A 23,766-nucleotide genomic window follows, 5' to 3' on the forward strand; every position below is an offset into this window, starting at 1 on the left:
CTCCCTCCTGCCCTCCCTCTTTTCTTTATAATCAATGCCATTCAGAAAAGGAACTGAAATAGCTTTTCTTGTATAGAGTTTTATGCTTTTCAATATATGATCAGATTACCTTATTGAATCCCCCACAATAATTCTATCAAGTAGGTGTTATCTTCAACACAAAATAAGGCTATGAAAACTAGTGACTTATTAAATGTCACACAGTTAACTTAGTATAAGAACTGGGGCTGGAACTCAGGGCTTCTAATTCCTAGACACTGCCCTGTGCAAGTTAGCTAGCTTAATGACGAGATTGGCTGAAAATTATAGGTAAGCTTAAAGGAAGGAAATATAACTATGGCAGCAGTTCTAGGAAACATCTAGAAAGAGTCCGCCACACAGAGCAGAGTCATGGTGGACTCCAAAGGACAACCACATTTCTCCTGGGTCTCATCACCTCATGTCAGGCCATCTTCACAATAACAGGGGGAATTAGACCCTCCTTCAGGCTGACATTTTTCCTGCCACTGTGCACACTGAAAGGCATGACATTTCTTACACCTTTAAAAACATCCAGAGAAAACAGAAGAAATCGCTGTCATTCTGAACTTTACCTCTGCTGGAACGAAGGGTTTGCTGACAGGGCAGGGATAAAAACAAATGAAAAAAAAAAGGGTGAAGGTCCCACAAAGAAGAGATAAGGGGAACAGATTCCTGAGTTCCAGTAACAATTGACCAAAGTTCACACTGTTAAAATTGCCTTCTACAATACCTGCACTCTATACCAAGCCTTTCTTATTGAAAGGATAAACAAATATCTTGGAGTTCTTCTCTCATCTATCCTTCCAAGATTACTGAGAACGTGGCATTCGTTCAAATGAAGAACCAACTCATTGGCACCTAGGTGCCAATGACACAGGATGTCATTTCACTCAAAAAGAGTTGCTCTGAAATTGTTTGACTGCACAAACCAAATAGATAGCCCATTGAAGGCAGCCATGAAGGATGTAAGTTCCTCGAGATCAAAGAGAAAGTAACAGAATCAGATCTAGAATCCACGTCTTCTGAAGATCCATGTTGTGGAGCCCAGCCTTCTCTTTCTGTTGATTCATTGCATCCTATGAGTCAACATCTTGGTGGTTGGCAGAACCCTGTTCTTAGAACCACTCATTGTACCTGGCACTAGGACTCTGTAATACACCAAACTCTTAATTCCTGGAATCATAACCACGTGATCATGACATCATAGAATTCTGACCATTCGGTTTCCTGATGTTGTGAACAATGCCACAAAATGACAAATAGGGAAGACCTGGGGAAAATGTCCTGCACAGCTGAGGTCCAAGCTGCGTTTATTCTTTCCTCCTTCATGACCTTCTTCAGTGGACTCTTCATCTTGTTCGTTTCCAGGCTAACGTGGAGGTCCATAAAAAAATGGCAAAACATCAAGGGAACAGGAATTCTCTTGGTCAGTTTCCTTATTTGGGATCCTACTGTTTGAAGATCAGAGACAGGTTTGACATGTGTTTGTGTTTACAAAACAATTAAGGCTTCACTCAGTTTTCATAGGCTGATGGAGCCAGCCACCCGGATCTGGTGCCTTAGAAAGGGGATGATCCAGCTTGGGGGTGAACAACAGGCCCCTAGGATGCTATCCCAAGGCCTCAGGTACAGGGCCAGGCCTCCTCTTGGAGGAGAAATGTCTTGTATGGCTGATGATGAATGGAAACAGAGGTCACTTTTCCAAAAAATAACCCCACAAACATTATGTCTATGCCTCTATTTTGAATTTTAAAATGGCAATTGTGCTAGGACCTATGAGGGAGGCAAAAAGGAACACCAAAGTCGCTTTCATAAATACATTGCACAGGAACATGTGTTCACATGTGTACACTGCCTTCTGTATACCACGTTAGCACACACAACACACTGAGGTGCACATGCCTACACACGGAAACCCTTGTAAACAAGCACTTGCCATCCAGCCTCAAATGCACAGGCACTTTTCATGCCGAAACAAGCTTTTCAAAAGTGGGTGCTATTGAATAGCACCTGGCAAATGATGATGGCAAGAATAATGGTATATTACCCAGAAAAGATTTGGCGTTACAGCTTCAAATAAAACTCTCAAATGCTACGAGTACATAATGGCTATTCCTTTACGAGTGGTCCAAGGCAAAGAGCTTTATTATGCCCTATGTGGTTTATTTCCCAAACTTTGTTTATTTCTCCGATAGATCATAGTTAATTTAACAGAACACATTTCATCTGTGTATTATAATATTGAAACTTTGCTTAAAAATATCTCTTAATGCTAAACATTGACATAAAATAACAGAATTTATAATAACTTAGTAACTTTTTAAGGTCATTGGTAATCTCATAATATATAATAGAATTCAGTTTTCTGCTTTCCAAAGGTGCCCAACACTAAAGTTATAGATTTTGTTGCTAAATGAGTCCACTCTGTTACTAATTATTTCTATAAGTAGATTAAAGAGTTTAGTCAGTGACATAAAAATTGAGGAAAGAATTCTAGAAAAGAATTGACTTCTTAACAGCACTGAATACACAAATGGGTATGGTGAATCTGCCTTCTTTCTTTTTTTCAATGCACAACTGAATCGGCAGAACTATTTAATCTCACACTTCTGCTCCAGGAAATGTATCTTCTTCCCATTATACTCATTTGTGTGTGGTTGCAAAAATGTGACAACCCATTTGTCCACAAAGTGTTGCTGTGTTTTCCTGGTTTTGTTTGGATGTAATTCATGTCTACCCTTCAGTCCACCTTTTAATTTCAAATAGGAGGCAAATGTTACAAAGTCTTAAGAAATGGGGGCGAAGCAACCATAAAGCTATACTGTTCTGCTCTGGAATCTTGAGGACTTTGACAAAAGTTGAGAGACTTCCCAACAATTTTTTTGTATTAATGTAAATTGAGAGTGCAATATTTTTCTCTAAGCCTTTGGGAAAGTTGGCCTAATGCAAAAATGTCACAAATCTCGGTACTGTCAAAAGTTCTTTTAAAAATTATTTGGAGAAAGTCATAATTTTCTCCTTAAATTGTTCATTTTTCAAAGGTTTACTACATTTGTAATATGATTCTATTATATCTTAGGGCCAATTTGTTTTTCCACAGAAGGCACTATCAATTGTGTAATGAAATTCAAATGAGTGTCCTATATTAATATCTCATTGAATATTTTAAAAAATTAATTCTCAAACAACATTCCCAGAATGCATAAGATGAGTCATAGAGGGCAAATCGTTAATCAAGATAAGAACTCTATCAAATCGTCATTCAATGAGACTTGTCTTCCTACCACTCAGAAAATATGAGTAGAAAAATGAAGTCATTTCGAAACCCTGGCCCTACATAAAAAGAGCTTTTCTAAAACTCAGAGGGTCCAGTCAGCATGGTGTGATCAGTTCTAACTTGCTTGTGTCTTTCTCAGTAGTAATTCAAGACCATCATCACCAGACATGCAGTCTAGTTTAGACTTTCCTGATTGCCTGCTCATGAGCAAGGCATTTAATTTCTCTATACCTCGATTTCCTTATCAATATAAAATGGTTTTAATCATACTTTATCTATATCATAGTATTATTATAAATTTCAAATATAATAAGTAAAGGCATTCTGTAACTATGAGGAAAGATTATAATTTCAGCAGGATATGATACCAGATAAGGAACTAAAAAGCAACATAAAATTGCTGAATCTTTCCTTCTTTTTCTCTCTCAAAAAAAAAAGTAATCACCTAAAAAATCTTAAGTAATCACCTAAAAATCAATTTGTAATCTTTTTTCTTTGTTCATGTATCTTGACAGAAAAAGCATAAGAACTTGTTCCCAGAGCAGAAAAACGCATGCTGCTCCCAATCCTGATCATTACAATAATAATGTCAGTTTGAAGGGTCTGGGACTAAGTGTACATGAGAAAGGCATGATGAAGACTGTGGAATTCAGAGTTAAAAAGCTGTGCAGAAGACCTGTAAAATGCAAACCCAGTAAAATTCATCTCATGAAATACTGAATGAGCAACTTCAGGGTTCCCTGGGTTGGACCAAGTGGAGTGATTTGGGGCTGATTTATCAACAAACATAAAAAAGATCGCTTTCTCTGTGATCCAGCTCACACTCAATTCCTTTCTGTTGCTTACAGAAACTCATCTTGTCAAAGATCGTCAGTAATAGACATTTTAAAAGTTTCCACCTCCATGGAGTGTTTCGTGACCGTATAGAAATGCTGCTTTCAGCACAGACCATTGTGGGGCAAGTGTTGGTAAGTATTTCACTGTCACCTTGCTAACAAACTTTAGCCATGATGAGCATGATTATAGTCAGTAAATATAATTGTATCACCCAGGTAAGCATCTAATGTTCCCTCGCAGACTTATCTAAAATATTACTACCTCCCAACCACTGTCACCATGTCTACCCTTTCTATCCATTATTTTGCTTGCTTTTTCTTCGGAGTGAATATAATTACTTAGCATTATATTTTATATTTGTTGTTAGCCTATCTTCCAGAAGAAAAGCTTTATTAGGGCAAAGGTGGTATGCATTTTGTTCTCCTTGTATGGGTGTCTGGCATATAGTAAATGTTCAAGAAATGTTGTTGGTTGGTGTATTATCTGGCCTGAAATGTACAGCTATTGTTCCCTCCTTTAAATTCAATAGCCTCTTTTCTTCATTATACAAACGAATCTTTTTTGCCCTTCTAAGATATTTATCATTTTACTTTCTGTTTTAATCTGGGTAACTTGGACATATTAAAGCTCAATCCAGATATCATGTCCGTGGGGAAATCTTACCTTATCTCCACATTAGGCTAAAAGTCAGTCTCTAAGTTTCTGTCATGTGCATTGAAGACTGTTATTCAAATTATCTGTGCATATGCCTCTCTCCCAAGCGTACTGTGATCTCCTTGAGAAAATAGATTATGCCATGGAAAATTTTATATCCTATTGTCTGGAAATAGCAGATGCTCTACAAATGAATATTGCACTGATCATCATTTCAGTTGTATAGTTTGATTTGAAAAATTTAAAAATCGGACTCTGTAATTTGAGAGTATACTGCCATCAGATGGTGGTATGGTGGAAGTAGACGTGTGAGCTAGAGTTTATCCTCTACCTTTTTGTTTATTAGTGAAAACATTGCTCTTCTAATTAATGTTGTTTAATTCAGATATAATTAATTTTTAAAACTTATTTGGAAATATGTAAGTAAAATTGCTTTGATAAAGTTTGCAGGGAATGTTGACTCATCTGGAAATGTGCCTCTCCTTTCTCTTCTGTCTAAAGTTTTGCTCTTCTTTTCTGAAATTCCCGTCAGTGTGACCTGTTAGACAAGGATTTTGTGATTCTTTCTGATCATAGCAGGGATTTCTTGGTTATGATCTCTTCAAATGTTCAAATCATGTTTGACTGAATGAAGATAATACTGGAAATAAAGTATTAAAGTCACTGAGGTGAGGCAGAAGAGAACTGATACCATCTACCAAATTTCCTCTTTTTATAAGGACACCAGTCATATTGTATCAGAGTCCATCCTCATGACCTTTTCTTAACTTGAGTACATCTGCAAAGGCCCTATTTCCAAACAAGATCACTTTCTGAGGTACTGAATTTTGGGACTTCAACTTATCTGTTTTGGGGGACACAATTCAACACATAACCATTGTAATGATCAATGTAATCAACCTCAACCAAGATATGACATCATGAACATCACTATATGAAATATGTAACTTCAAGATAATTAATAAACAAAAAATGTAAGAAATTAAAATATATTAAAAACACATAGGTAGTTGGAATTTTTAGTTTACTTATCTCATATCAGGACATACTAAATAGAAAACTAATCATAATCATAAATAAGACCGCAGTAGCTTAATTAATGAGAGCTGATTGAAATGATCAAACTCCATATGCTGTGAACAGAAATTAAATTTACAAGTGTCTATGGAATATTTGTAAAAATTTAGCATATATTGGGCCACAAAAAATATCCCAATTATAAAATGTACAAAGTACAGACAGATGACAATAACTGAACAGAGTGTAATGAATAGGTGAAAATAATTTTAAAAAACTCAAGGAAAAAAGAATCAAAAACAAAGATCTTACAGCTAAGAATTTTTAAATTTCTCTTTTTAATGACTCAGAGAAATCAAAATAACAACTGCAGTATATTTCAAGTGTAAAGATAATGAAAACACATATCACCTGCATCTAAAGTATAAGATAGGAGTGGTTCTGGGTTAAATGCATAATAATAAAAACTTATTTAGATAAACAGTAATTAAAATCATTGAATTAAATATCAATCTCAAAAAGTTAGAGAAAATACATTATTAAATTTAAGCAGAGTAAATATAGAGTCAGAAATTAATGAATTATGAAACAGCTGAGTATTTGAAACAAACTATAAAATAGAGAAAGCAATAACTAGCCTAAACAAGGATAAGAGGGGAAAAAACATAAATACATATGAAATAAGACATTACAATGAGAAAATAAGTACAGATAAAAAGGAATTTGAAAGATGTTTTTAATTAAATTTGAAAAATGGATGATTCGTTAGGACAGTAGAAATTACCAGAACTGACCATAAAAGAAAGAAACTTAAATAGACCAAATATCTGGAAGAATTAAAGATGTTGTCAAAGACCTGTGTTATCATCACCAAAACCACCCCTTCTCCTACAGCAAGGCCTAGTGAACCAAATCTTCAATGAGTGAATTTCCCTAATGCTAATTAAACAGTCCCAGGACATAGAAAATAAAAGAAAGAAAACACTCACTTTTCATTTTCAATGAGGGCACGCACAGTATCTATATCAAAACTTCCAAATATAGCAAATCAAAAACATCTAGACTAATGTCCTTAATACTTTGGGGGAGGATTCATGGCCAACCACCCAATGCAAGAAGAAGAAAAGTAAGGGGGGGAACATTAGGAGAGGAAGGTGAAAAAGGCAAAAAGAAAAAGGAGGAGGAAAGAAAAAAAAAGATGGAAAATGAGAAGAAAAATTCCAATAATCAAAGGGAAAAAAATGTTATCTTCAAAATAGGATACCTTCTAGAGATCGAACATGGCAAAGTATTAATCAGCTCTATGGGCTTGTTGTTTTCATTATCACAAGGTATGGTTTTACAATTATCTGTGGGAGATTTTATTCTTAATTTAGTTCCAAATATCGTCCTAGACCTAAACCATCTGTTCTTTTGGGGGTAGGGGTGCATGCTATTAATTGTACAATGAGCTATGTTTCTCTGTTGCTGTGATGGCTAGAACATTTAGAATCAAAATTGTGGTTCATCATTTGTAAATGTATCTATTTTTTTCAGGTAACATAGTACTTTATGTGTCTTTATATTCTGTCTTAACTCCTTTCTGTAAATGTGCAATCTTTTCTGTGATTGTGTAATCCTTTCTGTAGATAAGTAAATAAACCCTTAGCTAGAGCAATAGTTGCCAATCTTAGTATGCAGAACAACTGAATGAACAAAGGAAGCATCACAATTCATTTGGAAATGAGAAAGAATATTTCAAAAATGATACTGGGAAAATTGACTAAATAAAAATTTGTTTTGCTAGGTTTTCTTAATTTTTGTGATGTAATACTGTTTCTAGGGAAAGAAAAGAAAAATATAAAACATACTAGAAATGATTGGTCTTTACATCATAATTTATGTCAATGTTAAAATTAAAATTGTCTGTGTTAAAAATAAGATTATATTAAAAAACCTTTGTTCCACCTTGAGATGTATCTTCATCTATTTTTTTCCATTTCATTATTTCATATTTTATATTTAATATGCCATCAAGTATCAGGAATTATTTTTTATATAGTATGAGACTATGCTTTAGTTTACAGATATTTATCATATGAATAAAGACTGGTAGGAAATATTAACAATATTCACACTGATTGTTTCTGGATGATTACATTGTCTTTTTGTGAACACAGTAAAATATTCAAAAAGTATTAAAGAGTACATAGGAAAAAACTAGTTTTTTTCTTACCCCATCTCCATCCACTGCTACCAGTTTCTTCCTTCTAACCTGCAGATTTTCAACAACATTGTAGGACACATTTTCTTTAAGTGTTTAGGCAACTTAAGACAGCTCTTCTCCCCCAATTAGTTGTGTGGAATTTAAATTTTGAAATAATAAAATGCAGTATTCTTTGTAACAGTTCTTTACGTATTGTAGTAAAATGAATGACTAATGGAGCCACTGGAGGTAAAATAAGATCTGAATTCAGGTTAGTCCACTGATCTTGTGTCTTCAAATTGGAAGAAGGGGGAGGGTGTTCCAAAAGATTTCCAAAGGGCCAGCAGGGACCTGGTAGAAAGGGCCACTCTTGGGGATGGGTCCCACCCACAGTTTTTCATGTTTGGTGGAAGGTAGTGTAGGAGTTTTGTTCGACAGTTGTCTGTTCCTCTGCAGAAGTAAAGCGGTACTTCTCAAACTACTTCCTTTTCACAGCTTCCTGACTCTTTGCCATAAGGATCCTGGCCAATAATTTTTTTGCCTCCCAGACTGGTCACTAAGTCTTCAGAGACTTTACATATTTTCATCGCCGGGGTAATGATGAGTTGAATCTCCCTGAGGTCTCGCTCATACTTCCTTCTGAGTCAGTTCTGCCATGGGCTTCAGGTTCTATTCCTCGTCAGCCTGGGGTTTCTGTGTTCAGGACCCTGGCGGCTCCACCTGGTGTGGCTCAGCCTGGAAGGAGTAGGACTGCATTGCACATGCCCAGCGACAGGTCCCCCCACGCGTGCGCAGACTTCGCCTTGGCCAGTCGCGGCTGGCCTCATCTTTCTGGCTTCTTCAAGTGATTTGATTTATAAAGATTTTTGTTTTCCCTCAGAGTACTACTTTGGCCATATCACATAGACTTTGGCAAGTAATGTTCTTATTTTTATTAATGCATAATTCGTCTTTAAGTTGTTTCACATTGAAATTTAAATTACTTGAGACATGATCTATAGAGAGGAATGTAGTATGCTTTTATTTTCTTCTGGATAGAGTGGCTATCTTTTTTACTTTGGTAAAATTTATGGACCAAGAATATCACTGCCTTAATGATTTCTAGTTTATGGAAGTTATGGGGAAATTCTTTGTTGCCTAGTACATGATCAATTTTTATTACTACTTAATGGACTTATTAAAGAATATGTGCAGTATTATCTATTTGATATCTAAGCACTATTAATTATGTTATACGTATTTTCCATATTCTTAATTATTTGCTGAGTGATTGAAAGGGGCATGTCAAAAATTTTTCATTTATGATTTTATAGTTTTATCATATGTCTTGCATTTCCAACAGATTTGGAATTATATATTTTATATAACATCAATTAGTGAATAAAGTTACCTATTACATCCTTTTGGCTGATTATGCCTTTAATCAATATGAAATATCCATTTTTGTCACATTTAGTGGTTCCTCTTTTTGTTTTTATTTTGGCTGGAATATTTTAGAATACAATGTTAGTATGTAACATTGTTTTTATTTTACTCATACTTCATTGGGATGTCTTTGCCCAGTTCTCTTTCAAACTTTCTGTCAAACGTGTCTCTTATAAACTTATGTAGTTAGATTTTGTCCTTTTATCAACTTAAAAATACATTTATTTGTTAATTTACTGAGGAATTTAATTATTCTCCTTATGGTGATCCATTTTGTTGGTCCTTATAATATTTAGGGATTGAATTTGCTGCATAATAAATAGAATGTCTAAGGTCAGTCGCCTGAAAAAAAACAAATGGGAGATCTATTAGTTTAAAAGGAGAGAATGGGCATTCAGTTCACAACTAAAAGCTGTTACAGTCTTAGTTTCTTATCTTACTGGAGAGGAAATATTACATGATAAATGTAAATTTTGAGAGACGTGGAATCAAAATTGGCTCCTCCACTTCCTACTGTTAATCTTGGAGAAGTTAATTTTTCTAAATTGGATTTCATTCATATAATGTGAGTAACATCCTATAAAGTATTGTAGGGATAATGATATATTATATGATGATACATGTAAACCAATCAGAGTACATTAAGCACGGATCTTTGGTTGACATTTCCATTTCTGATTTGTTATTCATTATTACTTTCATTTATTTTCTTGCATCTTTGACTTGAATAATTCCATTTTTAATAGCATGTCACAGTTATCTTAGGTAAATCTAAGTCAAAACGAACTTTCCATTATATATCTCTCTATGTATCTCTGCATGTTTTATATCTATATTCTGGTCTTGCATGGGACCTTTGGTATGTCTTTCCTCTACACCACCCTCCTTCCTTTCAGAAATTGTTGGACTAATCTGAACACTCAGTTCTAGGTTATAATTGTGGTTTACTTGTTTGCTTTTATATACACACACACACACACACATATGCATACATATATATGTATATATGTGTGTATATATACGTATATATGTACATATATATGCTTTCATATATATACACATATATACATACACATATATGTATATATATGTGTGTGTGTATATACATATATATACGTATATGTGTGTATATATACGTATATATACGTATATGTGTGTGTATATATATATATATACGTATATATATATATATACGTATATATATATACGTATATATATATATATACCTTTTTTTTCTTATATTTGCTTTAGGGTTAAAAATTACACTATTTTTACCTTTCCTCAGGTACCACTTTTTCTTACATATTTTATCTTTCTGAATTTTTTCTTTTTTTTTTTTTTTGTTGTTGAGTATTTCCCATGTTCATTTGCAAGGGAAAGTGAGGGTAGTATACATTTTGAATGCTTGAACATCCCAAAGTGATTCTTATCTTGCTCTCAGAAATGAAGAACAAACAACCCAATTGAAAAATGGGCAGACAACCTGAAGAGACATTTTTCCAAAGAGGACATACAAATGGCAAATAGACATATGAAAAAATGCTCAACATCACTAATCATCAGAGAAATGCAAATAAAAACCACAATGAGATATCACGTCACCCAGTTAGAATCGCTATCATCAACAAGACAAATAGTAACAAGTGTTGGATAGGCTGTGGAAAAAAAGGAACCCTCATATACTGTTGGTGGGAATGCAGACTGGTGCAGCCGCTATGGAAGGCAGTGTGGAGGTTCCTCAAAAAATTAAAAGTAGAATTACCATATGACCCAGCAATCCCTCTCCTGGGTATCTACCCAAAAAATCTGAAAACACTTATCCATAAAGACACGTGTGCTCCAATGTTCATTGCAGCTTTATTTACGGTGGCCAAGACATGGAAACAACCAAAATGTCCTTTGATAGATGAATGGATAAAGAAGTTGTGGTATGTATACACAATGGAATACTATTCGGCAGTAAGAAAAGATGAAATAGGACCATTTGTGACAATATGGATGGATCTTGAGATTATAATGCTAAGCGAAATAAGTCAGACAGAAAAAGCAGAGAACCATATGATTTCACTGACATGTGGTATATAAACCAAAAACAACAAAAGAACAAGACAAAAAATTAGAAACAAAAGCTCATCGACACAGACAACAGTTTAGTGGTTACCAGAGGGTAAGGGGGGTGGGGGGTGGGAGATGAGGGTAAGGGGGATCAAATATATGGTGATGGAAGAACTGACTCTTGGTGGTGAACACACAATGGGATTTATAGATGATGCAATACAGAATTGTACACCTGAAATCTATGTAACTTTACTAACAATTGTCACCCCAATAAACTTTAATTAAAAAAAAAAAAGAAAGAAAGAAAGAAATGAAGAACAATTTAGCTGGGTATAGAATTCTTGGCTTGTAATCCTTTTTTCTCTAAAATCACTATAAATGCTGTTTCTTTTTCTTTTTCTTTTTTTTGACATTCCACATTTTAAGTGTACAGCATAGTGGTGGGGCATTTATATGCTTTAAGAATTGATCCCTCTGACTAGCCTAGTACCCACCTGGCACTATGCATAGTTATTACCATATTATTGACTATATCCCTTGTGCTTTACTTTACTTCTCTATGACTACATAGTAACAACCAATTTGTATTTTTTAATCCCTTCCTTCTTTTCACCCACCACTCCAACCCCCACATGAGGTAACCATCAAAATAGTCTCAATATCTATGATTTTTTTCCTATTTTGTTTGTTTGTTTATTCTGTTCTTTAGATTCCACTTATAAGTGAAATTGCTTTACATCTGTCTTTTTCTGTCTGACATACTCCACTTGGTGCTATACCCTCCAGGTCCATACGTACCACACAGATGGCAAGAAGCCATTTCCTTCCATGGTTTAGAAATATTCCGTTGTTTATGTACTACCTTCTCTTTATCCATTCCTCCATCAACAGACACCCAGCCTGCTTCTAAATGTTGGCCATTGTAAACAATGCAGCAATGAACATATGGATGCACACGTCCACTTGAAGTAGCATTTTGGGTGTCTTTGAATAAATACTAAGAAGTGGAATTACTGGGTCCTTCTTTGTCTCTTGATACAGCCTTTGTTTTAAAGTCTATTTTGTCTGGTATAAGTATTGCTACTCCAGATTTTTGTTTGTTTCCATTTTCATGAAATATCCTTTTCTATATATAACTTTACTTTCAGTCTGTGTGCTTCTTTCGTTCAGAAGTGAGTAGGCAGCATATGTAAGCGTCTTTTCTAATCCGTTCATCCATTCTATCTTTTGATTGGAATTTAATCCATTTATATTTAAAGTAATTGTTGGTAGATATGTAGTTATTGCCATTTTATGATTCATATCTTTTTTTTTTTTTATCTTAAAGAATTCCCTATAACATTTCTTGCAATACTGGTTTGGTGGTGATGAACTCCTTGAGCTTTTTCTTGTCTGGGAAGTTCTTTATCTGTCCTTTAATGCTAAATGATAGGTTGATGGGTAGAGTAATCTTGGTTGTAGGTCCTTGCTTTTCATCACTTTAAATATTTCATGCCAATCCCTTCTGGTCTGCAAAGTTTCTTGAGAAACCAGCTGACAGTCTCATGGGAGCTCCCTTGTAGGTAACTAACTGCTTTTCTCTTGCTGCTTTTAAGATTCTCTCTTTGTCTTTAATCTTTGGCATTTAATTATGATGTATTCTGGTGTGGGCGTCTTTAGGTTTATCTTGTTTGGGACTCTGCACTTGTCGGGCTTGCATGTCAGTGGTCAGTGTACTTCACCAGGTTAGGGAAGTTTTCCAGCATTATTTCTTCAAATAGGTTTTTAATTCTTTGCTGTCTCTCTTCCCCCTCTGGTACCCCTATGATGCCAATGTTGGTATGCTTGATGTTGTCCCAGAGGTCCCTTACACTATCCTTATTTTTGTGGATATTTTGTTATTTTCCATTTTGCTGTTCTCTTTGGATGTTTTCTGCTACCTTATCTTCTAAATCACTGACTTGATCCTCTGCTTCATCTAACCTACTTGATTCCCTCTAATATAATCTTCATTTCAGTTATTATTTTTCTTATTTCTGACTGGATTTTTTTATGGTTTCTATCTCCATTTGTATGTTTCTTATCTCTTTGTTAAAGTTATCTCTGAGATCACTGAGCATCCTATTACCGGTGTTTAGAACTTTGTATCTGGTATATTGCTTGTCTCCATTTTGTTTAGTTCTTTTCCTGGAGCTTTGTTCTATTCTTTTATTGGGGATATGTTTCTTTGTTTCCCCATTTTGGCTGCCTCGCCATGTTTGTTTCTATGTATTAAGTTGGGGGGTCTTATGTCTCCTAGTCTTAGTAGAGTGGCCTAATGTAGTAGGTGTGCTGTGGGGCCCAGTGGTGTAATCTCCCTAGTCATCTTAGCTGGGTGCTCCAGGTGGGCTGTGTGTACCATCCTGTTGCAATTGTGCCCTGGTTGTTGATTGTACATCTATGGGAGGGATTGACCCTCAGGTTTATTGGTTGTGTGGACTGGCCATGATTACAGTGAAGGAGCTATGGTGCAGGGGGCTGACCCTATGGAGCAGGATTCACTTTAGCAGGGCTCTGGTGCCTGTCCAGCCTGATTTTTGAGTGAGTCATCCTTACAGGCAGCCTGGTGATGATCTGGCTTGGTCAGAAGCTGGCTACCAGGTGTGCCAGCCACAGAGACTCGTGAGAGGGGCCCCTCTACAGGCCAAATTTGTTGCAGCCCATGCCCTGCCTGGGACCACCTGTTATTAATCACAAAGTAATCTGCAGATGGCCACCACTGTGGGTTTGTGCCTCAAGAGGCCCTGTGCTGTGTTTGTGCCTCAAGAGGCCAAGCCGTGACCCAAAGCCAGCTGCCACTAGTGCTGGGGTTAGGGCTGCTCAGCAAGAGGTTGGGATACACCAAGGCCAGATGTTGCTTGTTTGGGGTTTGTGAATCCTTATGGAATTTTAGTAGAGTCCTCAGTATGCACTAAGATAGGCTGTTTGTATGGAAAAGCCACTGGAAGTGGCTTGGGTATGCCAGAAAGTTGGGTGAGGTGGGGTCTCAGTGAATCACCAGGGCAGGGCTATCAAATGGTGTTAGCCATGTTAATGGAGACTCAGATATGACCGCTCCTATGTCTGCACACTGGCACAGAGGAGGGCTCAACAAAGGTACAATGGATTCAGCCAGCACTTCTGTCTGGTAGAACACTGGCCCTCCAGCCCTCGCCCAAAGCTAGACATCTCAGTTTGTTTCCATATGTCTCTGGCACCTTTCGAATGGTCGCTGCAGTGCTGGATCTCAGAGTGAGTGAGTCCATCAGCGAGTAAGTCTGTATGTGGGCCCTTTAAGAGGAGCATCTGAGACTCTAGCCACTCTCCGTCTCAGTCAGACACAGTCATTGCTGGTTTTTATAGCCAGAAGTTATGGGGACTTCTCTCCCTTTCACTGGAACCCTGTGCTGGGAAGCTCAGTGTGAGATTAGAACCCCTTGCTGCTCCCAGGGGGACTATTGCAGCCAAGATATGCCTTCCAATTTATAACGGTCACACCTTTCCACATCTCTGCTCCTCCTATCAGTCTTGAGGTGACTTCTTATGTATGTCCTTAGAAGTAGGACTTCAGTTCAGCTAAACTTTACGCATTTCTCAATGATGGCTGTTCTGTAGCTTAGTTGTAATTTTAATGTGGTTGTGAGAAGAGGAAAACCCAGTTTTTACCTATTCCACCATCTTGACAAGAAATCCCTGTAAGCACTGTTTCAATGTCTTCTAGCACTTAAGGCCACGAGCTAGACACTAAGGTCTCTTAGCTCCAAATTCAAGCTCTGTCTTCTGCCCTGTGATGTGAGGCCAGGACTCAGCAATTACATGTCTCTTGCCAGCTCTCTTATGCTCATAGTTAGGCTCTGCCAACAGTGGGTACAAGAGGAGAAAGGAAGCCAATAGGACGAGAAGTGAACTGCCCATTCTGTGTTTTGCATCTGTATTTTCAACCTCACCTAGTCAATAGTTTTTTTGCTCCTATAAACATACTTAGATCCTGTTTCTAGTTTCTTCCCAGCACTGCCAGAACCAGGCTCACAGCATCTCCTCAGAAGTACCATTACCAGCCAAGCTAGGGTCCCTCCTCCCAGGTCTGAATCACAACTCCAAAGGGCACCTCTTGTAAGGTGTGAAATGTTGATAATCCTGACCTCTTTTTGTTGATCGACCAGTCAGTGTTGGGGTGCAGATTCTTGTAGTGACAGCCTCTATGTTACCCCCATATTTTTTGCCTTTTTAATTCTCCAATACTATTTAACAGATTTTTAGAATCTCACTAGGTACACCACTTATAATTTTTAAAAGATTAATTACATAGTCTATGTTAACTCTTTCATCGGAGGTCATTTCATCTACGTTGCCTGCCTGACCCGCCCGTTTTCTTACACTTCACATATAACTGTCTTCCCATATAACTTTCTTACACTTCCCATATAACAGACAATTTTCTATTATCTGCTAATATTCATAAATGAAGATTTAGAGTGTTCATAATGTCCCTTGTTAACTGTGTTGGCCTCTGTTTGTATTTTGAAGACACCCATAATTATCTGCAAACTATTCAGGGGGTTTTAAGCCCCACTGTGGAATTCAAAATCTCAATTTACTGGTGTGTTTTTCCACAAAGACAAATCTGGAGTGGTTGGCTATAGCCAACAACTCAGCAGACAAGGCTCTCTCTGGATGAGGTCTCAAATTTTTCAGTTTATTTTTCTCTGGACCACTTTCCAAGGTGCTTCTGAGAAAAGAAATGTTGCTGCAAGCTAAGAGGTTCCTCCTCAGCAAGTGCTTGGCTTCAGTGTCTCCTCTAGGCCCCTCTGGCTTTGTGGCTCCATCTTCAACCTATACCTCAGGTGGAGAGCTTTCTACCCTGCCAAACAGCCAGCACTTCTAGATTTTGTGCCACCAATGCAAGAGAAATGTACAGGTCCTTTCAGACTTACTATCTCCTATTTCTGCTTGACTAACTGAATAGTGGGAGCTTTGGGCTCCCAGTGCCTTCTTTTGGTTTGGTATACATTTTGCTGTTTTATATATTATTTCTGGATAATGTTCTTTAGGTTTGAGGCATGAGATTGGTATTATTCTTAGTTTTAATAAAACTAAGTTTTTTCTTTCTTTTGTTAATTTCTGTGGTTTGGAGAGTGTAAATATATAGCCTGTCACCATCTTTCTGAAAGCCTGTCAATATTTGATTTATACTTGAAGAATCACATATGAGATTTAGTAAGAGAGAAAAAATACAGTCATATGTAAAAAGAAAAAAGATTTCATGAAAACTATTTATTAATAATTATCAGTATGCTGATATCTACTCCCAACATTTTCCCTGAACTTTGGATTACATTTCTAACTGAGTATCTCCATGAGACCCACAAACTTAGTAATATCTCTGGCACTTATTTTAGATGTTAAAATGGAACACATAGTAAGAGCTGAAACCCCAAGGAAATAGATGCCAGTAACAACTCCCACGTTTTAAGTAAACTACAACACTGCCACTTACAAAGCAGTTGGAAGAAACTCAGTCAAAGCTCTTAGTATCTTACCTAATCACATGTAAGTTAGGGTAAGTTGGAAACAGAAGAAGTTTTTGGAACAAGCTCTGTTGTGGTAGAGGTGTGGGAGTGCTTTCCTCTTGTGTCAAACCTAGGAAAAGTGGCTTAAGAGAGACCACTCAGAAATTTCAGTTTGCATCCCTAGGAACTTTGAGATCACAGAGGTCTGACATTTGGCTCATTTGTAATGAGGGACCATCCTGCTAGCTGCTCCATGCCAGAGAAGTTGCCACAATGGAGGTATTCTATCTTTCCAGTGTCTGCTATGGCAAAGAATACTTGAGCTGGCCCATAGTCTGGATGTGGATGCCATGAGAGAGTCTTCTCTTAATTGCTCAAGAAGGCATCTGGAGGGTAAGGATTCCAACAGAATATAGGAGTGTGAGGTGTACTTAGAAAAGATTTGTGAGCAACCAATGAGAACATGCTTTTACCCAATTAAGGGAACCACAAATTGGACACTTAACAATTAAATATTAACAAGACTGCAATGCTTCTGCCCCTCCTTTTGAGTTTCTGATCCCTTTAACTTCCCTCTGTTTTCCTAGTATGTATGTTAGAAGACACCATACCATCTTCTAATATACCATATAAGTTACTTATTAATTACCTAACTATTGTCTAGACTGTAAGTTCCATAAAGGCAGGGGCCTTTGTATACTCGTATGTGATTCACCGAGATGTCCTAATCACTGAAATAATTCTCGGGTCATGATACTTGTTGAATCTGAATATGAATTGAACTGGGATCTCCAAAGAGCAATGAAACACTTCTCCCCAAGAAGCACTCACCTACCGTTCTGGAGAGGCCAGAGGTAGCCTAGTCAGTGGGAAACTAGGGAAAAAAAACCCTTAAGGACATTACTAGAGAAGAAACTGACCCCTTCCCAATACAGTCCCAATACACCTGAGCTGGAAAGGAAAGCTTTAATTATAAATAAAATTCCATTTTATTATTAGTATTAATGCTACACTGGACTGAACATATTAAAGAAACAAATGGTTTGGAAATGAGTAATAGCTGGAGAAATATTCAGCTTCTTAAGGTGACCTGAAAATCATAGGGGCTGTGAAAGATTTCATCCAAATGCATTGAGGGTTTGGAATGGATAAATTTCTAATTATATTCTCCAAGCTCTGCTCATTTTATAGATCAGATACATTGACAGGTTAAAAGCACTCATTTTCTTTTTCTTACTTGTGGCACTTTCCCTCCTGTCAAAATTCTGACCATCTTTTAGATGGACACGTTTGGTACTCTTTCTTCTGCACTATCATGGGCAATTGAACTCCAGAGTCTATATGCAGTAGCCTTCATTTTCTAGCATCTAATAAAGTACATAACAAATATTAAACTCTTAATAAATGTTTGATGAGTGAATGAATAAATAAATGTTAGGACTTCTTGAGATCAGAAAGCGTTAGGAGCATCAGGAAGGACAAACTCTTTGTTATGAAGTGCATGAGAGTTAAAATTAGGTAAGTAAAATGGGTGGGCACGTGTTCATTTATTGAATACCTGAAAGTCCAAGAATGAATGAATGAATGTTTACAAATGAATGTTTGCAAAAATGGCTACACATACATAGACAAGGTAAAAACAGAAAACACCATTTTATTGGTTTGTTTATTCATGTATATTTGTGTCAATAAAATGGATTTGTACATTTGTCTCTTTTTTTCCCCAGGTGATCCTTGTCTTTGTACTAAGCATCGGGTCTCTTATAATCTATTTTATCAACTCTACTGAGTGAGTACAATCCCTAGTCACCTTTGTTTGTTGTATCATTAGGTTGCCAGCTAATTTAGAATTTTCTGTCAGGAAAAATTGTTAATATATTTTCAAACGTATTCAAATAAACAAGCTCATTAAAAAAAGGATAAGTGTTTAGTTCCCTACAGGAAGCACTAAAAACAACTCCCTAAAAAAACCCAAATAAGTAAAAAAAGCATGAATTGCCTCTGCGTCCCGCCATGCTTCCTTGCTGCGGGCTGGGTGCCATGCACAGATCTACTCTCAAATCTCTGGGACTGCAAGCTTTCAGCTGCCATCTCCTCCCTTGGACCACTTGTGAGGGCTTTATATGCTTTGGTTTCTTTACATGTTGAAGCAGAAGTTCTGTAGTCATTTCAGGGTTTCTCATAGGTTTCGAACAACTTTGGGTGGTTTGGGGAAAGGAAAATGATAGACCTCATCTGGGATAAAGGAGCAAATTATTATGTGCTCATCTCTGAAGGCATTCCTTTCTTCTTTGCCAAAGTGAGGACAGTTTCTTGGACACAATCCAACTTAATCTGAACTTTATGCTGACCCTCTGGGAATTACCTTGGATTTCCAGCTAAGGTAAACTTGGGATTTCAAGGACACAAAAGTCACGCAGCTTTAGAGTTTCTAGTGGAACCAGTAGTCTTTGCTTTGTGAATTCCTTACTGATCTTTTAGGAAATTTTCTTTGAATTTGGCTTAGGTCAGTCTGCTTGATCTAGAGTAACTCTATATCAGAAAGGTACAGGAATTGAAATGTCCTAGCTGGGTACGTGGTTGTGCAAACCAAGAAGAGCCACATAACCTCAAGGCCTCTGAATCCACGTTGATAAAACAGAAACAGAAGCAATAAATTCTATGAAAGGAAAAACAAGTATTTTCCTGTTATTTTTCAACTCCATGCACATTCTAGTGGTTTTATTCATGCTTCCAAGGGAAAAGAAATTGCCTTGAGATGGAAACTTAAGTGTCTGGATTGACTATTCATAGTGAATAAGTAAAAAAAAAAAAAAATGCTTACCATTTCTTTTTATTTGGTTCTATATAGGCATAGCTTTTAAAAATGTACCTCTTTATAAACTGTCCTTGTTTCTTTTCCAGCCCAGTTGGAAGCTGTTCTTCATACCAAGACAAAACCATCGCGATTGATTTGATTTTCAATGCTTTCTTTAGTTTCTATTTTGGATTGAGAGTAAGTACCTATTAAAAGTGGGAATAAACAGACAAACACAACAAGTGCAACATAAAGAAATCTGTGTGTACTTCGGTTATACAATCAGCCTATATTTTCAGACTTTAAAGGTAGAGGGTCTGTGCCATAAATCGTTAAATGTGTATTAAGACATAATAACTCTCTCCTGTGCTGGAAACTGTAAACCAGGTCAAAAATTTCAACACAAATGAAAATGATTCCTTTTTAAAATATTATGACCCTGTCGCACTGTCTTCCTTATTGGTTTCTGACCTACCACTGGGAAAGCTTTATTAATAATCACAAGTTAGCAGAACCTGAATAACAAGCTTCTGAAAATGTCATTGGCTCCACTGAAGGCACATGTGCCGTACAACTATGTAAAATATTTTTATATCTTTGTTTTATTTTTGTTACACCCATAATTTTAAATAGTTCCCTCATTCTACAGACATTTATTGAGGACCCATCCTAGATCTAGATGTAGATGTATTTATCTATCCCATGTTTGTATGAGACTTTTATATATATATATATATATATATATATACACATATATATGTATATATATATACACACATATATATGTATATGTATATATATGTATGTATATATACGTACATATATACATACATACATATAAAAGATACACACATACACACACACACACACACACACTGGGGATGCCAAAAAATGTATACAAGTGAACACTTTGGTCAACGTTATTTAAGCAGTAGTTCACCGTAATCCTAAGTGTCTGGACACTGATGGTAACCACTTTGAGCACCTCTTGTAATTGCAGAAGTCAAACGTGACTTGTATTCATCTTTTGTTATCAGTATATATTGAGTATTACAATTTTAATACAGTTTTCCTTTCTTAAAACGTGTATACAATTTTGGGGAACCCTCTGTATATATAATATATTTTTATGACCATCCTTCAGAACTTACTCTGACTACACTGACCATTGAAACCTTTTAACAGCAGACTCTCATTTCTGGAAATGCCTGCTTTCTTTATCTTGATAGGAAAGCTCATAAACACAGGCCTTGACCAGCCAAACTTCTAGACAGCTGTACCTTTTCCACTGAAGACCAAACTAAATTATGTATCCTTATTGCTCACAAATAGGCTCTTTTATTTATGTAATTATATATAATTTTAATACAGTTTTCTTCTTTTCTTAAAATATGTATACAATTTTTGGCACCCCTAGTATATGTCAGAAAGTTCTAGGAATAGCAGGAAGGTCAAAGTGTTTATTCTGAAGTGTAAGAGTTAAAATCCAGTAAGTAAAATGGGTTCGTGTTCATTTACTGAACACCTACTAAAGGTATGATCTTTATATCTACACACACATATATATATGTATATATATACATATATATATATATGTGTGTATATATATATATTCACCTGTGTAGTCATAAATATATATGTGTGTACGTATATAATAGAATGAGATCAAATCTTCAATTGATAAATGAAGTGTAGATGACTAAAGCCACTCTTGTGTTCACTTTAAAATTCTTGAGGGTAACAGAATTTGGGGTCTTTTGTTTCCATTTCATAGTTTTTGGCTGCTAGTGACAAGATCAGGTTCTGGTTGGAAATGAATTCAATTGTAGACATCTTTACCATCCCACCAACCTTTATTTCTTATTATTTGAAGAGTAATTGGCTAGGTGAGTATATTCTCTAAGAAAAGCCTCAGCATTCATTCATAAGTATCCTTCATTTTCCTTTAATGCCTAAATGCCATTTTAAAAACTTCCTCACTGTAATTGTAAGGTTTTGTAATGTATTTTCAGAACCCATTTTCCCCCTCAGTACCTGGAAGCAATGCCATGTGCCTGATGCACAGTAGGTGGCAGTGTTTGTTTATTGTTACTGGACTAGCTCATTCACTGGAGAGGCAGGGCCCCGCATCCTACTCCCCAGTGGTACCTTTATGCTGCTAACCCACATGGGCTGGGAGAGATGAAAAGCCTCCCTTGGGCTTTAAATGATATAAATCATCATATCCAGACATGCCGTGACATGTTAGAGATTTATTTAATTAGTACTTAGTCTTTAAGATGGACGAATTGACATTGCATGGGTGTTATGTGGCTTTTATCAGTTTTTACGTATTTTTATGTTGTTATTTATAATCTACAAAATATTCCTTGCCATCATTATTATCTAACTACCTAATATAAAGCATCACACAAACACTGAGGAGTACATCATAGAAATTATATAGTCAGGAGTTTAAGTGGTTTATGGATAATTTGTTCTCCATTCTAAAGAAGGGTCAACCAAGTGTAAGATGTGAGTAGTGCTTCTGATATGCTATATATTGTCCCAACAACCTTATGGGACAGGTACTATTCTCATTCCCATTTTACAGATGAGGAACTAGAGACGTTGAAGGGATCGCTGTAGATTATAACTGCTATTAAGTATCAGAACCGTGATTTGAACTAGAGCACATGCCCTTTAACCTATGATATTATAATATGTTATATTATAGTTGAGCATTTCAGGAAGAGAAAGATTATAAGCAGTCCTAAATATGTTATAATTCAGACCAATCCCTGGAGTTACGCTCTCTTTTGGCAGCTTTCTCCTTTCAATTGCTTTGTAGGTTTGAGGTTCTTAAGAGCTTTGCGACTGCTAGAACTCCCTCAAATCTTGCAAATTCTGAGAGCCATCAAGACCAGGTAAATGCGAGCCCTGCCTTAAGTACTACACACTCACTGGTTTGGAGTAGGAAATTTAAATGTTAACTGAGCCTTCCATTCAACTCATTTCTCATCAGAATTTCAGTGCAAAAATCAGGAAATCCTGTAGCTCCCAAGATATTATTCACTCACTTTTCACCCTCGTATTGACATCACACATTGGCTGTAAAGTTTGCTGTCCTTTTGAAGGTTTTGTTCTTCTTTGTTTTGTAGAACTACAGAGTAAGTGCATTTAAGCTTTAATCCCTCCTCCCTCCCCACCCCCACCGGACCACCAGCCAAGTGAAAAATCAAAGCAATTCGGAGGCTTTGGTTCCGTACATTTGCTGTGTTATGGATCGTGCCTTTCCTAGCTAGGAGTGTAAGACAATTCGTCTGAGAATGAAAGGTGCCAGTGTCAGCAGTGAACTTACCGTGTTTCCCCGAAAATAAGACCGAGCCGGACAATCAGCTCTAATGCGTCTTTTGGAGCAACAATTAATATAATATAATACCTGGTCTTATATTAATTGTTGCTCCAAAAGACGCATTAGAGCTTATTGTCTGGCTCAGTCTTACTTTCTGGAAAACAGGGTATTGCTTACATAAATAGAGCCACCCAATGTCTCAAGACAAACAAACAAACAAACAAACAAACAAACAAAAAATCCAAACTACCTTTGAGCAGGAATACTTCTAAAGTTTGAAGCAGTTTGGACTTATGTTGCCCTCTCAAAATCACTATACCTCTACGTTCTCACTAAAAGCACTAAATAGTACAGGCCAGGTGGATTTCCTTGTTAATGTTTATGCATGATGGAGAAGTTGAGATCGGAAAGCACTATTCTTGTGTGACAGGTGGTCCTGCCTGAAAAACACAGAGATTTCTAAACTCAATGGCTTTATTTAGTAGGCAGGAGCTTGTCTGATCCTGTGTACTCAGAGATCCTCGGATGAGGTTAGCAATATGAGACTACCTTTCTGTGGTCTACTCAGAATTTCATTTAGGAAGCCCATTCTGGATTCCCAAGACACTGCATTTCGTACTCTTATTTTAGTCAATATAGCAGTCTATTAAATTT

The 23,766-nt window shown here is 36.5% G+C and overlaps 1 protein-coding gene across 1 annotated transcript in view; it reads left to right on the top strand.

Annotated features, from left to right (window-relative positions):
• Positions 1-1,300: 1,300 nt before the first annotated feature.
• The window catches only part of KCNU1 (potassium calcium-activated channel subfamily U member 1), a gene marked incomplete at both ends in the record, with an annotated part of 120,650 nt that continues 98,184 nt past the window's right edge, over positions 1,301-23,766 (top strand). Inside the window, 6 exons of the mRNA XM_081046664.1 lie at positions 1,301-1,447; positions 4,147-4,266; positions 18,709-18,770; positions 19,886-19,976; positions 21,553-21,664; positions 22,609-22,684. Coding sequence (XP_080902790.1) covers positions 1,301-1,447; positions 4,147-4,266; positions 18,709-18,770; positions 19,886-19,976; positions 21,553-21,664; positions 22,609-22,684 — 608 coding nt within the window. The remainder of the gene's footprint in view (positions 1,448-4,146; positions 4,267-18,708; positions 18,771-19,885; positions 19,977-21,552; positions 21,665-22,608; positions 22,685-23,766) is intronic.

The sequence above is a fragment of the Rhinolophus hipposideros genome (assembly GCF_964194185.1).
Source record: "Rhinolophus hipposideros genome assembly, chromosome: 4".
In the NCBI taxonomy this organism is placed as follows: Eukaryota; Metazoa; Chordata; class Mammalia; order Chiroptera; family Rhinolophidae; genus Rhinolophus; species Rhinolophus hipposideros.